Source organism: Chlorocebus sabaeus, chromosome 10 (genome assembly GCF_047675955.1).
Source record: "Chlorocebus sabaeus isolate Y175 chromosome 10, mChlSab1.0.hap1, whole genome shotgun sequence".
NCBI lineage: Eukaryota > Metazoa > Chordata > Mammalia > Primates > Cercopithecidae > Chlorocebus > Chlorocebus sabaeus.
The window spans coordinates 94,429,217-94,447,517 of record NC_132913.1 but is presented as its reverse complement, the minus strand read 5'-3'; the positions used below and the strand labels follow the sequence as shown (position 1 = coordinate 94,447,517).

Genomic DNA, 18,301 nt, shown 5'->3' with positions numbered 1-18,301 from the left:
TATCAGCGTCACCTAGGAACTTGTTAGAAATGCACTGTGGTATCGCTTCTCAGCCTTTTGGCTATGATCAAGTGTAAAAATGCACTGTGGTTCTGAAACTTGAGTGTGTATCATAATCACCTGGAGGAAGGCTTGTTAAAACAGATTGTTGGGCTCCAACCTCTGAGTTTCTGATTTAGTAAACCTTTGCAGGGACCTGAGAGTGTGCATTTGTAACAAGCCCTCAGGTGGTGGTGGTGGTGGTGCTGCTGCTGCTGATGATGATTTAAGTGCTGCCTTTTGAAAACCACTGGTTTGGTGCAGAGATTGTCAACTCTGGCTACACATTAGAATCACCTAGAGAGTGTTCGAAGTACGCCCGGTCCCATCCTGAAACAACTGGGTCAAAATCTCTAACTAACTTAGGTGGAGTCTAGGCATAAGGATTATTGGCAGCTCCCAGGTGATTTTAATTTCCAGCCCGAATTGAAAAATCACTGGTCTAGAACCAGGAGCCCAGGGGTCCTGGCCCTGTGGAAAAATGGCTTTTTGGTCCCAAATACTTTTGGTCATGTTGCATGCAAAAGGGGTAGGAGACGCTGGAGACCTGGTTATACCCCTGGCTATACTGACATCTGGCTGTGTGGCCTTTCACAAGTCACCTCACTTCTCTGGATCTTTGTTCCCTTAACCATAAAAGGAAGAAGCTAAAAATGAAGGTTATCTGTGGTTTTCAAACATGTTTCTTTTTTTAAAAGAAAATTTTAAAATTTAAAAATATAAACAAAATAACAACTTAAAATACACATGAGAAGTGAACGGCTCTGGTTGAAGCACCAGTGGACATTGTCCACTTCTGGGCCCTGCTGTTTTTCAGCCCTAACCCCATGGTCCCACTCAATTCTCCCAAATTCTCTTCACTCCTGAACTTGATTTCACCCAGATGATTAAGGCAAGAACATCTACGAGTTTTGAACTTTAACAGCCCAGTTTGGGGTGGAAAAAGCAAAGTGATTCTGCATAGCCTCTTTTCCACACTTCTGATTAGAGTCTCTGAATAGTAAACACATATCCACAGATTGGATAATTCTCCCGGTAAGGTAATTCTCAGACTTCTCACTCACCTTCAAATAATACATGGGGTGGGTCTCATAGGTCACTCCTAGGAAATGCTGTGTCACCACTTCCTTGTACTTCTCACTGATCTCTCTCATCCACTGATAGATCTGAAACAGCAAGGGAGGACTGTGGCTATCAGCAGGAAGATTGTTTGCATGCCTCTGATTAAGATAACTGCTTCTTTCACTGACACATTGAACTCTGTTATCTTTGCTCTAGACTGCAACAGCCGTGTGGTAAAAGAAACAGAAAAGTAAACCTCCCATGTTTCCCTTTCTTTTACAATCTGTTCTCTCACCAAGTCTTAGGATCTACCATTGCACTTTCAAATAAGTTATTAAGAATTAACAGCTTGAATAACCCACCAGTAACACTTCAGAAACATTGTGTAACAGTACATCCTTCAATTGACCACCAGCCTTAGCTTTCATGTGGCACACAATCATGCCAGAAATTTCAGGTCAGGCTTATTTTGTGAGATTTTCTTCCATCTTTATGGATCCCAGTGATATCTTTTGCTGATATCCATGCGATATGGTTTGACTGTGTCTCTACCCAAATCTCATCTTGAATTCTGTAATCCCCACATGTCATGGGAGGGACCCTGTGGGAGGTAATTGAATCATGGGTGTGGGCTTTTCCCATGCTGTTCTCACGATAGTCAATAAGTCTCATAAGATCTGATGGATTTAGAAGGTGCTACCCCCAACCCCCTTTGCTCTGCACTTCTCCTTGCTGCTGCCATGTGAAGAAGGACTTGTTTGTTTCCCCTTCCACCATGATTGTAGTTTCCTGAGGCCTCCCCAGCCCTGCTGAACTGTAAGTCAATTAAATCTCTTTCCTTTATGAATTACCCAGTCTCTTGTATGTCTTCACAGCATTGTGAAAATGGACTAATACAGTATATTAGTACTAGTAGAGTAGGGTCCTTCTATAAGGATACCTGAAAATGTGGACACGACTTTGGAACTGGGTGAAAGGCAGAGGTTGGGAACAGTTTGGAGGGCCCAGTAGAAGAAAGAAAAATGTGGAAAAGTTTGGAACTTCCTAGAGACTTGTTGAATGGCTTTGACCAAAATACTGATAGTGATATGGACAATAAGGTCCAGGCTGAGGTGGTCTCAGATGGAGATAAGGAACTTGCTGAGAATTTAAGCAAAGGTGACTCTTGTTATGCTTTAGCAAAGAGACAGGAGGCATTTTGCCCCTGCCCTAGAGATCTGTGGAACTTTGAACTTGAGAGAGATGATTTAGGGTATCTGGAGGAAGAAATTTCTAGGGAGTAAAGCATTCAAGAGGTGACAGAGCATAAAGGTTTGGAAAATTTACAGCCTGACAATGCAATAGAAAAGAAAAACTAATTTTCCGGGGAGAAATTCAAGCCTGCTGCAGAAATTTGCATAAGTAATCAGGACCAATTGTTAATCACCAAGAGAATGGGAAAATGTCTCCAGGGCATGTGAGAGACCTTCACAGCATCCCCTCCCATCACAGGCCTGGAGGCCTAGGAGGAAGAATTGGTATCATGGGCCAGATTCAGGGCCCCCCTGTTCTGTGCAGCATAGGAACTTGGTGCTCTGTGTCCTAGCTGCTTCAGCCATGGCTAAAAGGGGCCAAGGTACAGCTCAGGCCATGACTTCAGAGGGTGAAAGCCCAAAGCCTTGGCAGCTGCCACATGGTATTGAGCCTGCAGGTGTACAGAAGTCAAGAACTGAGGTTTGGGAACCTCCACCTAGATTTCAGAGGATGCATGTAAATGCCTGGATGTCCAGGCAGAAGTGTGCTGCAAGGGCAGAGCCCTCATGAAGAACCTCATGAAGAACTGCTAGGGCAGTTCAGAAGGGAAATGTGGGGTTGGAACCCCACACAGAGTCCCCACTGGGGCACTGCCTAGTAGAGCTGTGAGAAGAGGGTCACCATCCTCTGGACCCCAGAATGGTAGATCCACTGACAGCTTGCACCATGCACCTGTAAAAACTGCAGACACTCAATGCCAGCCCATGAAAGCAGCCAGGAGTGGGGCTGTACCTTGCAAAGGCACAGGGACAGAACAGTCCAAGGTTGTAGGAGCCCACCTCTTGCATCAGCGTGACCTGGATGTGAGACATGGAGTCAAGGGAGATTATTTTGGAGCTTTAAGATTTAATTACTGCTCTATTGGATTTCAGACTTGCTTGGGGCCTGTGGCCCCTTTGTTTTGGCCAATTTTTTTTTCCATTTGGAATGGTTGTATTTACCCAATGCCTGTACCCCCATTGTATCTAGGAAGTAACTGACTTGCTTTTGATTTTAAAGGCTCATAGGTGGAAGGGGCTTGCCTCGTCTCAGATGAGACTTTGGACTGTGGACTTTTGAGTTAATGCTGAAATGAGTTAAGACTTTGCAGGACTGTTGAAAAGACATGATTGGTTTTGAAATGTGACAGCATGAGATTTGGGAAGGGCCAGTGGTGGAATACATTGGTTTGGTTGTGTCCCCTCTCAAAACTCATCTTGAATTGTAGTTTCCATAATCCCCATATGTCATGGGAGGAACCTGGTGGGAGGTGATTGGATCATGGGGTGGGAGACAAGCTTTCCTGAGCTGTTCTCATGATAGTGAATAAGTCTCAGGAGACCTGATGCTTTTATAAAGGGCAGTTCCCTTGCACACACTCTCTTGCCTGCTGCCCCCACGTAAGACATACCTTTGCTCCTCCTTCACATTCCACCATGATTGTGAGGCCTCCCCAGCCATGTGGAACTATGAGTCCATTAAACCTCTTTCCTTTATAAATTACCCAGTCTTGGGTATGTCCTTATAGCAGCATGAGAACAGACTAATACACCATGGTTCCAAGATTAGAGAAGACCCGAGTATGGCTTTCTCACATGTTCTCACATGCTAACAGAAGTTTCTGTATCAAGTCCTAAGCTAGTTGTTTTGATTCAATTGAGTAGACCTGAATAGTGGCTGATTTACTTACAAGTCTTATGTTGTGCTTAGAAAGAGTTCTTACACCTTGGTCTGGAAGTCCATAACTTGGGGTTCCGTAACAGTGAATGCAATAAGAAAATTCACAAACATAAGACATATTCAGACAATCATCAGCATTTCACACCTCTTACAATCAATTTCTATGTAGTTGATGTCTCTGACAGACAACAACCAAGAGTTATAGTAAATATAATAAATAATATACAGTTATTATATATAGTTAATTGGCCAGGCATGGTGGCTCACACCTGTAATCCCAGCACTTTGGGAGGCCAAGGTGGGTGGATCAAGAGATCAGGAGTTCAAGACCAACCTGGCAAAGATGGTGAAACCCTATCTCTACTAAAAATACAAAAAAAAATTAGCTGGGCATGGTGGCTGGTGCCTGTAATCTCAGCTACTCAGGAGACTGAGGCACAGAACTGCTTGAACCCAGGAGGTGGAGGTTGCAGTGAGCTGAGATTGCCCACTGCACTCCAGCCTGGGCGACAGAGCAAGACTCCGTCTCAAAAAAAAAAAAAAAAGTTAATTGAGGGATAACAAATATCCTATTTGAAAACTGTTATATCTCAATTGACATTCGTTTTAGCATGGGATAGGTATAGATAAAATTTATTATAACAGTAATAATACTTACTCGAGTGAGGGTATTTTCATTTCAGTCTATTCACTGAAAAGAATAACAGCTTACCACATGCGTAGTTGCGTTTATATCTGTGATGGGACTAGGTCAGATGCAGATGCCTTAAGTCTTGAGAGAGCTACAAATAGCAGCCAGTAGCAGCAACAAATATTTTTTATTTATTGCTTGTTCAGTACATAGTAGTATTGTTTATTTCATTTACTCTCACAACAATGCTACAAGATAGATACTACTATTTCTGTTTCACAGATGAGGAAGCTGAGGATTAAAAAGTTTAGTGTCTTTGTGAAAGTCACACTGCCAGCAAGTGCTCAAGCCAGGTGTGAACACATCTCTGATACCAGGTCATAAAGCGTCCATGGGCCATACTGGACCTTTTCAAAACTGTAGAACTTTCAGTACTTTGGGGTGACTACTATATAAGAAAGTGTAAGTCTTTTCTTGTACTTGTTGAAAAAAATTTTGGAAAATATGAATATATTCCCAAATGCTGAGAGAATAAATTGGTAAAGGTCATTTGAAGGGCAAATTGTGCATTTATATAAAAATGTAGGCATGCAATGTGACCCAGTAACTCTATTTAGAAATTTATACCTCAAAAAAGATTTGTATAATGTCACATACATACACACATGTACATAAGTAGAAGCTAATTTTTCACTGTATCCAATTTTGGAAACCACCAAACTTATCTTAGTAGCAATACAAATATTTCTTTTTTGGGGAGAGAAGCTGTGATTCAGTTTATTTTCATATACATTGTAAAACATTAAATAATATTTTGACCTTTCCAGTTTTACTGTATGGAGATTACAGAGGGTGTGGTTGTAAGGTATAATTTACATGGTCTTGTCTATTTATACTTAAAAGGTACATTCAACATAATTTTTTTGGTTCTATCCCCTTTTTTTAAAAATTAAGCTCTAGGATACATGTTCACAACATGCAGGTTTGTTACATAGGTATACATGTGCCATGTTGGTTTGCTTCACCCATCAACTCGTCATTTATATTAGGTATATCTCCTAATGCTATCCCTCCCCCAGACTCCCACCCCCCTATTGGCCCCGGTGTGTGATGTTCCCCTCTCTGTGTCCCTGTGTTCTCACTATTCAAATCCCACTTATGAGTGAAAACATGTGGTGTTTAGTTTTCTGTCCTTGTGATAGTATGCTTAGAATGATGGTTTCCAGCTTTATCCATGTCCCTGCAAAGGACATGAATTCGTCCTTTTTTATGGCTGCGTAGCATTCCATGGTGTATAGGTGCCACATTTTCTTAATCCAGTCTATTATTGATGGACATTTGGGTTGGTTCCAAGTCTTTGCTGTTGTGAATAGTGCCGCAATAAACATACGTGTGCCTGTGTCTTTATCATAGAATGATTTATAATCCTTTGGGTATATGCCCAGTAATGGGATTGCAGGTCAAATGGTATTTCTAGTTCTAGATCCTTGAGGAATCGCCACACTCTCTTCCACAATGGTTGGACTAATTTACACTCCCACCAACAGTGTAAAATCATTCGTATTTTTCCACAACCTCTCCAGCATCTGTTGTTTCCTGACTTTTTAATGATTGCCATTCTAACTGGCATGAGATGGTATCTCATCGTGGTTTTAATTTGCATTTCTCTAATGACCAGTGATGATGAGCATTTTTTCATATGTCTGTTGGCTGCATAAATGTCTTCTTTTAAGGAGTGTCTGTTTATATGCTTTGCCCACTTTTTGATGGGTATTTTTTTTCTTGTAAATTTGTTTAAGTTCTTTGTAGATTCTGGATATTAGCCCTTTGTCAGATGCATAGATTATAAAAAATTTTTTAAAGTTTTCCCCTCTTAAGAACTACTGCATGTGTCCTGTAAATCCTACAAAAAACACATTTTCAGCTAAATATGATTCAATCAGAAGGCTTCTCTACCTCACACTCATGTAAACAGCAATGCTGGCCAGCTTAAACTTGCTAAGAACTTGACAAACAAAAATAAAATTTAATTCTGGTTCATGTTCACAGCAGCAAAACTGGCTCATTGGGATGTTCTTGACCATTTTCTTTTTGTTATTAATTTTTTAAAATTTCATATCACCAGTTTTCACAGCTTCAGTGGTGGTGGTGGGTGGGGAGATGTTCAGGAATCCCTTGAACTCAATGTATTGACAGATCTTAACACCACATTTTCAGCCTCTCTAATGCATGGATATTAATAGTGAACCATTCTTTGCCTGTTCGAAAGTGGGTTGTGACAACCACCAACCTCCTGCCATGTGTCCTTCCTTACCTCTTCCATGGGGTGGTATATGTTATAGGAATACGTCTCCAGGCTCCGTGGACTGACTGGCTTGTCCACAAGCTCTTGTCTGTGTTGTGCTAAGGATCTGCAAAGGGAAGAAAGTAAGAGGAAAAGCAGTGATGAAACTGGGATATCCTGAGGGTTGGTGGGTTGATGAAAAAGGTAGTAGAATCAGTGTGCACAGGATTTGGAGGACAAAGGCCTGTGTTGGAGTCTTTGGGTCTGTGACTTACTAATTGTGACACCTTAGGCAGCCATTGAGCCACTCTGAGCTGAAGTTTCTTCATCTGTAGAGTGAGGACAATTATTCCAACCTTGCAGGGAGGCTAGGATGATTCAACAGAACATTGTAGATAAAAATAAAATTTGTGTATGAAATAATAACTAAGATTTATTGAAGTGAAACTTATAAGACATGCACTGTTCTAAGCAATTTAAATCTCATTTACTTCTCTCTAAAACTCTGAGATAGGTACTCTTGTTATCTCTGTTTCAGAGATGAAGAAACTGAATCACAGGGAAAGTGTTATTAGGGATTTAAACCCTGACAGTCTGACTGAAGACCCTGCAATATTAACTACTGTACTGCATATAATGGTGAGAAGTAATCTTTTTCTGCAATGGTATATCTTTTTAAAAATAAACTTTATTATTTAGCACACTTTTAGGTTCACATAAAAATTAAGCAGAAAATACAGATAGTTCCCATTTACCCGCTATTCTCACACATGCAGAATCCTCCCCACTATAGACATCCCACACTACAGTGATACATTGGTCAGAATCAATGAACTTACTTTGACACATCATTATCACCCAACATCATCCATTGTTTATATTAAGGCTCGTTCTTTGTACATTGAATGGATTCTGACAGACGTTTGGTGACACATATTTACCATTATAATATAATACTAAATTGTTTTGTTTTGTTTTTGAAACAAGGTCTCACTTTGTCACCCAAGCTGGACTGCAAGGCATGATTATAGCTCACTGCAGCCTTGGGCTCTGGACTCAGAATATCCTCCTACCTCAGCCTCTCGATTAATTGGCACTGCAGGTGCAAGCCACTACACTCTGCTAATTTTTAATTTTTGTAGAGACAAGGTTTCACTGTGTTTCTCAGGCTGGTCTCAAACTCCTGACTTCAAGCAATCCTCCTGCTGCAGCCTCTCAAAGTGCTGGAATTATAAGTGTGAGCCACTGAGCCAGGCACAAAATAGTTTTAATGCCTTAGAAATCCTCTGTATTCTTCCAATTTATCCCTCCCTTTCCCTAACCCCTGGCAACTACTGCTCTGTTTACTTCTCCATAGTTTTGTCTTTTCAGAATGTAACATAGTTGGACTCATACAGTATGCAGCTTTTTCAGGTTGACTTCTTTCACTAAATAATATGCATTTAGGTTTCCTCCATGTCTTGTCATGGCTTAATAAGCTAATTTCTTTATTAGCACTGTGTGATATTCCATTGTTTGGATATACCACAGTTTATTTATCCTTACTCGTCTACTGAAGAACACCTTGGCTGCTTCTAAGATATGGCAATTATGAATAAGGCTGCTATAGTCATCCCTGTACAGGTTTTGGTGTTGACATGTTTTCAGTTCATTTGGATAAATACTAAAGAGTGCAATAGTTGGATCATATGGTAAGAGTTTGTTTAGTCTTGTAAGAAATTGCCAAACTGTCTTGCAAAGTGGCTGTACCGTTTTGAATTCTCACCAGCAACGAATGAGAGTTCCTGTTGCTCCACATCCTTGTCAGCATTTAGTGTTGTCATTTGTTTTATAGTGTTTTGGATTTTGGTCATTCTAATAGGTGCAAAGTATTATCTTCTTGTTTTATTAACAAATATTATTATCTTGTTTTAATTTGTGATTCCCTAGTGACATATGATGTGGAATATCTTTTTTTGTGTTTACTTGCTATCTCTATATTTTCTTTGGTGAGATGTCTGTTCAAGTCTTTTGCCGATTTTTTAATCAAGTTGTTCCTTTTCTTGTTGCTGAGTTTTAAGTGTTCTTTATATATTTTGGATAACAGTCCTTTATTGGATGTGTGTTTTGCAAATACACTCTGTCAGTTTGTGGCTTGTCTTCTTGTTTCTTTTTTTTTTTTTTTTTTTTTTTTTTTTGAGACGGAGTCTCGCTCTGTCGCCCAGGCTGGAGTACAGTGGCGCAATCTCGGCTCACTGCAAGCTCCGCCTCCCGGGTTCACGCCATTCTCCTACCTCAGCCTCCCGAGTAGCTGGGACTACAGGCGCCCGCCACTGCGCCCGGCTAATTTTTTTCTATTTTTTAGTAGAGACGGGGTTTCACCATGGTCTCGATCTCCTGACCTTGTGATCCGCCCGCCTCGGCCTCCCAAAGTGCTGGGATTACAGGCGTGAGCCACCGCGCCCGGCCGACGTCTTCTTGTTTCTTAACATTGTCTTTTGCAAAGTAGAAGTTTCCAATTTTAATGAAGTCTAGCTTATCAATTCTTACTTTCATGGGTTGTGCCATGCGTATTGTATCTAAAAACTCATCACCATAACCAAAGTCATCTAGGTTTTCTCTTATGTTATCTTCTAGAGTTTTATAGTTTTGCATTTTCTATTTAGGTCTGTTATACATTTTGAGTTAATATTTGTGAAGGTGCAATGTCTATGTCTATATTCACTTATTTTGCATTTGGACGTCTAGCTGTTCCAGCACTATTTGCTGAAAAGACTATTTTGTTCCTTTGTCAAAGATCTTTTGACTATATTTATGTAGGTTTATTTATGGGATCTCTGTTTTCTCCCTTTGATTCGTTTGTTAATTTTGTTGCCAATAACACCTATCTTGATTACTGTGGCTTTATATTAAGTCTTGAGGTTGGGTACTGTCAGTCCTTTGACTTTATTCTTCTCTTTCAATATTGAGTTGAATATTTTGGGTCTTTCACTTTTCCATAAAAACTTTATAATCAGTTTGTCAATAACCACTAAATAACTTGCTATCAAGTTGGGAAGAACTGACATCTTAACAGTATTCAGTCTTCCTGTCTATGAACGTGGACTTTCCATTTGTTTAGTTCTTCTTTGATCTCTTTCATTAGAGTTTTTTAGTTTTCCTCATACAGATCTTGTACAAATTTTGTTAGATTTATATCTAAGTATTTTATTTTGAGGTATGCTAATGTAAATGGTAACTTGTTTTTAATTTGATATTTTACTTGTCCATTGATGTTACATAGGAAATCAATTGACTTTCTAATATTAACTTTGTATCCTACAACTTTGCTCTAATTGCTTATTCCAGGAGACTTTTGTATTGTTGATTCTTTCTGATTTCTGCATTGACAATCATGTCATCTTCAAACAAAGACAGTATTATTTCTTTCTTCCCAATCTGTATACTTTTTATTTTCTTCTCTTGTCTTACTACATTAGCTAGGACTTTCAGTACAATGTTGAAAAAGAGTGCTGAGAGGGAACATCCTTGCCTTTACCTTAGTAGGAAAGCTTCTAGTTTCTCATCATTAAGTATAATGTTAACTGTAGATTTTTTGGAGATGTTGTTTATCAAGTTGAGGAAGTTCCCTACCACCTTTTTCATCACAAATGTGTGTTAGATTTTGTCAAATGCTTTTTCTACATCTATTTATATAATCATGTTATGTTTCTTCTTCAGCCTGTGGGTAGAACAGATAGTATTAATTGATTTTTTGAATGTCAAACCAGCCTTGCATACCTGGGACAAATTGCACTTGGTTATGGTGTCTAATTCTTTTTATACATTGCCAAATTTGATTTGCCAATATTTTATTGAGGATTTTTCTATCTGTGTTTATGAGAGATATTGATCTTTAATTTTCTTTTCCTTTAATTCTTTGATTTTGGTGTTAAGATAATACTGATCTCATAAAATGAGTTACAAAGTATTCTCTCTGCTTCTATTTCTAGAAGAGACTGCAGAGAATTGGTATAATTTCTTCCTTAAATGTTGGCAGAATTCACCAGTGAACCTATCCTGGCCTGGTGCTTTCTGTTTTACAAGATTATTAATTATCTTTAAAAAAATTTTTTTTTAATTTTTAAAATATTTATTTATTTTGAGTCGGAGTTTTGCTCTTGTTGCCCAGGCTGGGGTGCAATGGTGTGATCTCGGCTCACTGCAACCTCCGCCTCCCAGGTTCAAGCGATCTTCCTGCCTCAGACTCCCGAGTAGCTGGAATTACAGGCATGTGCCACCATGCCTGGCTAATTAACTATCTATTCAATTTTTTAATAGATATGGGCTTATTCCTAATGTCTATTTATGCTTTATTTTTTAACAGACTGCTTAATAGAGCTACTCAGTGCCGCCTCTTTACCAGATACTGTGCTCACACCTAAGAGAAACATTCATACACAGTGTATAATTTTATGCTCACTACAACTCTGTAAATTGTTTTTCTCCGTATGTTACAAATGAGGAAAATGAGACCAAGAGAAATTAGGTAATTTGCAAAGAGTCACAGAGCTAGTAAGTTATACAGCTAATATTCTATCTCTAAGCCATACAAACATTTGTTGAATTACTTAGTTTCCTAGTTTAAATGCTTTATGTAAGCAAGGAATGGGGTTATATTTTTATTGTCAGGGCATATTAAGTGGTAATTCATTTACCCAGCAAATATGTACAGAATGACTACTATGTTAATGGCATTGGAGCATGAACTTGTGGAGCTGCTGGGGTACAAACTTTTGTATAGTGATACTGAGTTGCAATGAAGTGTGTTAGAGATCTAATTAGCTAACATTTCTATGACTTTTACCTATTCTATATTTTCTTGAGCATTCAAAAAATGCTCAAAATAGTATTGTATCTTCTCTTTCTCTAAGTCTTCATTTCTTTATTTGTAAAATGGGAATAATAATAGTACTTTCCCAAGGGATTTTTATGAGGATTAAATAAGATAATCTGTGTTTAACAATGAGCACAATTTCTGACACATAGTCAATTCCTAGTAAGTGTTAAAATACAATTCAAAACAAAGCAGCAGCCCTATTTTGCTTCATGATATTAAAAATAAAAATTGTACAAAGAATAATTTAGCCATCCAACTAGTATTATCCTCAAATAATGCCAAACTACAAAATATTTTGATAGAATTAATTAAAACACAAGTTCCAGTTATATCTATGTAAGTCCTAATTTTATTTTTTTTCTGGTTCACTTAGCATCATGTACCACATTAAGCTAGTTGAATGGAAATCAATTTCTCCACACAATTCCACTACTTTAAACTTAGAGTTAGATTTATTATTAATTGTTAGTAATATTAATAATAATTTGAACTTAACAGAAGCTCTTTGTCCTCAAAATTAAAAATGTTTTATTACATTGTTGAATGAAGTTTGCCCTATTAGCTTGTCCAAATGAAAAGACACTCTCAATGTCTTCATGAGATAGGATTGTCTAAATAATTGGTTAAAACAATAAAAATGAATTTTAAAAGAAGATTAAAAGAAATAAATGTTATTTATATTGTAATAGTTGAGAAACACTTATCTTCTTCATGTTATTCACAAATGTATTTCTAATATTTACCATTCATTTGATTTTTTAATAAACGAGGGTGCTTTGGAGTGAGAAATTTTAATACAAAAATATATACTAGTGGAAGTAATATGTTGAGGCTGCTTGCTTTACAAAAGATTATCATTTTGTAAAGAAAATACATGTATTTTCTATTGTATTTAAAATTCATAAAAATTCATTCTTAACATACATTTTCAGGAGCACATTTCATGTCTTTATAAACTAATCAGCAAATATGTATATTTTATACTAACAATAGTTAACCCTTACTGAGCACTATATGCTAGGCACTGGTCAAAGCACTTTATATTATTATCTTATTTAACTCACTCAACAACCCAGTGGCTATATACTCTTACTACTCTATGCAAAAGTAGTAATAGGTAGCAGTAATTGAAAAGAAGATTTCTTTCTTGCAGAATTAAAAACCTGCTTAAGACAGTATGACATAAACACATCAAAAGCAAAATAACTTAGCCATTAAATAACAAGACATAAGGTATAAGCTAGTGTCTGATTAACTACCCATTAAATGGTGCACAAAGTATATTAAGGTCAGGAGAGGCAGAATTCCAAACTCAAGCATAGCCAATAATAACAACCAATATTTTACTAGCAATTGTGTATGCTAGAAACTGTTCTAAAAACTCGATAGATATCTGTATCATGTCTGTCCATCTATCTGTTTATAATCTATCTATCTATCTATCTATCTATCTATCTATCTATCTATCTATCTATCTATCTTCATTTGATAGTAACAATAATTCTTAAGGTATATACTACTATCCCAGGCTTTTTTTTTTCCTGAAGACTTTGTGACATATGCTTAACTATTCTTTTATTACATCCTAGAAAATAAGGGTGAAGTATTAATTAGTCCACTTTTAGGGGCTAAAAAATCATCCAAATTGTCTATCTCTGATTGGGACTATAAAGATAGTAAAAATAAGTATTATAAAGTCACTAGAAAATCATTTTAATCCCTTCTCAGAATGGGAAGAGGAGAGGGAATGAAGCAAATGAAGAGGATATTCTTTTAACTTCCCCCAACCCCCCACTCCCTGTCTCTCATTCCTCACACTGGCTGTTTGGCCCAACCTATCCTGCCAGGAAATGAGATCATTGACGATGGTTCTGCAATGGTGTTGAGAACAAGGATGATGGCTGCTCTTCCTTCCTTCACATAGTTTAGCAAATGTTTGGGTTTTCCCTTATCACAGTTATCTACTCAGTGGTCTAGGAAAGTGAGTACACTAAAAAGTGGGGTTTGCACCTGGTGAATTCCTGTTTCAGTTGGGCTGGGATTCCCTGGCAATGCCATAGCACTGAGGGGAATAAATTAAATAAAGATAACCTAACATCCTCAGGCATTTGCCTCACTCTTGGCTAATGTCTACAAATTGTGTGAGTCTGTTACTCCCTAAGCCCAGCACTAAACAACTGGGTCCATTTCATATGCAAAAAAAGTGAATGGTCTGGGATTTAAGTGAAAGCCCCTGATATTAAAAATGCTTATCACTTGTATATGGAACTAAAACACAATACTTAAGCCTCAGAAACTTGAATACTTTGTTCAAATGAATGCTTAAACCGTATACTTAGAAAAGGCTATTCTCTGTTTCTAGGCAATTTCTTGGGTGATGCATAATACATGTAGAAAGGAGGGAAAAAGTTGGCTATCTCCCAAATTATCACCGGTCTCATCTCACCGATCAAATGAAAAGATTATTGTACTTTGTGTATTCTTTTTGAACGGGAATTCATAAAATGTTTAATAGAGAAAATGATCCTTTGGGGTACATTATTAATAAAGTCTGCAGATCAAAGATGATGGTCTGATAGCATTTTGACTGGAATGTATAAAGAGGCAAAAAAATCTTAATGAATATTGAGGCAAATTTTGTATTTTAAATACTTGGTGAAGAAATAGTTACATAAATATTTCATGATAGTTCTGTATTTTCAGACTTTATTTTTCTGCTTACAAAATTAACATATGCCTAACATGGAAAATGTAGAAAGTATGGAGAGGTGAAAAAAGAAGAGAAAAATAGAAAAGAGAAGGAAGAATTATCAATAATTACATTTTGTTGAGTAACAACTACTGATATTTTGGCATATTTCCTTCCAGACTTTAATCTGTGCATTTATTTTTCTTAAATGCCGTACAGATTATATCTATATCTATATATAATTTTGTATTCATTTCTTTGTATTCTGTATTCTACCAAAGACATTTCCTCAAACCAGTGAAACCTCTTTAATGGTTGCACACTATTTGACAGTAAGCATATGTTACATAGTATCATTTATTTAAATATTTTCTTCTATGCTGGATATTAAAGCTATGTCCCTTTTTGGTTTTATGCTATTGTAAATAATTCTAGAGATAATAGCTTTTTGTGTAAATCTTTGTTCTAATTTTCTATTGTTTCCTTAAGCTACATTCCAGAAAGAAGAATTAGTAGATCAAAGAGGATGAACATTTTCAAGCCATTTGATTGATATTGCTGAATCCCACATGATTATACAGAGTTGCACTTTTTCAGGATGTATGCAATGTATAATATATGGGAGACTACTTTCCTAAATGTTCAAGAGAAATATTAAAAGCTTGTAATTTTTATTAATTTTAAATTTTCTAGACTACTACCGTGCATGGTGAATAAAGACCATCAAAAATTGCAGCTAACATATGTTTTGAGTTGGCAAGAGTTACATAAAAGGGACCATTATTTTATATCAATAACTAATAATTTAAATAAAAACGGCCAATAAAGACAAGCACGGTCAAGTGCAGTCATGAGGAACTGTCCAATGGAAACTGTCTTATCTGAGTCCCACTGCCTGAGCCTAATCACTTCCATAATTTAACCTGGGCTTGGAATCTAATTTTTTAAATAAAAGTTTTATGTCACATTCATTGCACAATGTTTGCAAAATGAATAATAGTTGAGGGAAGGGAAAAATATCACCAACCAAAGATAACAATTACCATTTTAGTACATATTTTTATTTTATTTTTTAAAGTACTCCATTAGATTTATATGCAGCCTCTTTTCTTTAGCATAAAACACATATTTTCCTATGCCATTAAAAAGTTTTATACTTATTTTTCTATTGTATGAATAATATCCCATTGTCCTATATTACATATCAGCATTTATGTAACCTAACATAGACATTTCAATTGTTTCCAAATATTAGAATATATATATTATAAATAAAGCTGCATCTCAGAGCTGCATAAAACTCTTTCAGACTTTAGTTTATTTCCTCACTATAGATGTCCAGAGGCAGGAACACTAGGCCAAAAGATTTATGTTTTAAGGCTCTTGATATTTTTAAGCAGCCTAATTTTTTTTTTCATATTTTCCTGTAAAATATGTAAGAGTCTTCGTTTCCAATTTATGGATGAGGAATTTCAGAAAGGAAAATAAATGCACTATGTATATGAAACGAAGTAAACTAATGGAAAAATGAGAAAGAAATATTCGAACAGGTTTTTGATATTACAGAGATCCTGGACTCTGTACATATCTGAAATTGAACTGTCTATAAAGATAAGGAACAAGCTGAGGTCACACAAATACTGTTGGACAAAAATTGGAATGAGTTTCTATGTTATGTGAGAGCAAGTTCATTGCAAGATTTCTTTAACTGTGAAGCAAAAGAGGAAATACCAGTTATAACCACATATACTTCATGAGATATGCTAAATCAACAAAATAATTATTTGTGTATGAACAAGGGAAAAACACACTTTCTGTGGAAACTATACACACACACACAGACACATATTTCAATAGAATGTATTTAGAGAACTTATGATTCATTAAGAATAGGGAGAGACCACAAAAATGGGCAAATGACATTAATGGGCAATTTATAAAATGATAAAATTAGTAATAAGCAAGACAAAATATTTACTCTTATTATAAATCAAAAAATTCAAAGGAAGTCAACAATGTGTATTTTTTACTTGTCAATTTGCCAAACACTTAAAAAGTGCTTTCATACACTGTTATTGGAAGTGTAGATTGATGTAATCTTTCTAGAGGATAATTGGGCAATGTATAGCAAGATTCTTAGATTTTCCTCAGCTACTGACCCAATAATTCCACTTCTTAGAGGAATAATCAAAGATTTGAAAAAGCACAAAAAATTGTGTAGCTGGTTGCTCATCACAGCATTATTTGTAAAAATGTCAGAGCAAGAATTGACTAAATGACAGAATATTATTAGCAATTTCAACTATGTTTTAAATAAATTGCTAATGCCATAGGAAAATTTCTGTAATACAATGTAACTGAAATATTTCAGAAATAGTGCTGCATACATAATTAGCTAGCTATCTGAAAACATTAATAGTACTTATCTCTAGATGAAATTATTTGGTCATTTTAACATTTTTCTTAATAATTAGGATAATGTGATTTACCAGTTGAGATACTATGAAAATGAGGGATATAGAATTTGCATTACAATTTTCTTTTTCCAATCACAAAACATGACATGTCTATTGGTATATGTCATGCATTGTGTTAGGAAATGTTTGTTAGATATTTATTCATTTATTCAAGGATTATTAGAGGACTATTATTATTCAGTGATAAATTTCAGTGGTCTTTTTTATTCTCGTCTCGTGGCGGTATACATGAGTAGCAAGGAAGGAGAAGCCAGCTGCCTTGGTCTTAATAAAAAAGCATTCAATTTAGACAATCTAAATCATAATAATCAGTCCCTCTTCCCACTTTACACTCACCTATCATATCCCAGCCCTCCAGGAACCAGCATCCCCAAAAGATAAAGGGTTTCAAGCAGAGGCTTCATTCTGCCACAGAGTAAGTTAGAAAATTCTGGGCCTCTCTGGCAGAGGATCAAGTGTCCTTGAGAATGAATGCATCAAGACTGTGGCTCCCACAATCAAGATGAGATAAGTCATTTAGTGGATGTCTCAGCAGAAAGAGACTCGGGCAATTGCTTTATTAACTCTATCATGTCCTCAAACCACCTTTTCCAATGGGGGAAATGCTGTACCATTTGATATTTCATTTCTTCTCTAAAACCAAATTTATGTGAGCTCTCAACTTCACCAGATCCTGAAATAAATTTCCTCCCTATGTAAAGTCACCTCGGAGTATTTCTAGGAATCCCCATCACTCATACTCAAGAGCAGTCATTCCTGCTCGTCCCCTCACACAGGTTGGATGGGAATAGTAGGCTAGTCTTTCTGAATCATGAGCCTCTTCATGAGACCAGAAAGAATACTCTGCTCTGGTCATAATGGACATGGTCATTATTCAGAATTTCCTCTTCCTCTTTCAATCTAAGGCTTTGATTGGGGTCAAATGCCTTCTCTTTTTCTGATGAACCACATCACCAGCTTCTTTTTTTTTTTTTTTTGAGACGGAGTCTGGCTCTGCCGCCCAGGCTGGAGTGCAGTGGCCGGATCTCAGCTCACTGCAAGCTCCGCCCAGCTTCTTAAACAAACCCAAATCTTTCCAAATCTGAGCAGTGAAAACAGTGTCAATCCTTTCCCAAGTGGATTTTATCCCCATGCCCCTCTTACATGAAGGACTCTGTCAGGTACTCCACCATGTTTTCAGACATAGCCAACTTATGCTTGAGTCTCATTGACCAGTAAAAGTAAAGACTCACGTTAAGACCTCTGCTAATAGTCTAATTGAGCAAGGCAAACTTTAGTGCAGAGCAGGTAGAGTATTTAAATGGAGTCC

At 36.9% G+C, this 18,301-nt stretch overlaps 1 protein-coding gene across 1 annotated transcript in view; it reads right to left on the bottom strand.

Moving 5' to 3' along the window:
- The window catches only part of CPO (carboxypeptidase O), a 30,634-nt gene extending 13,190 nt beyond the window's left edge, over window positions 1–17,444 (bottom strand). The window contains exons 1-3 of the mRNA XM_007966017.3: window positions 17,329–17,444; window positions 6,999–7,095; window positions 1,104–1,205 (exon numbers count right to left, since the gene is read on the bottom strand). Coding sequence (XP_007964208.3) covers window positions 1,104–1,205; window positions 6,999–7,095; window positions 17,329–17,396 — 267 coding nt within the window. The 5' untranslated portion in view covers window positions 17,397–17,444. The remainder of the gene's footprint in view (window positions 1–1,103; window positions 1,206–6,998; window positions 7,096–17,328) is intronic.
- Between the last annotated feature and the right edge of the window lie 857 nt (window positions 17,445–18,301).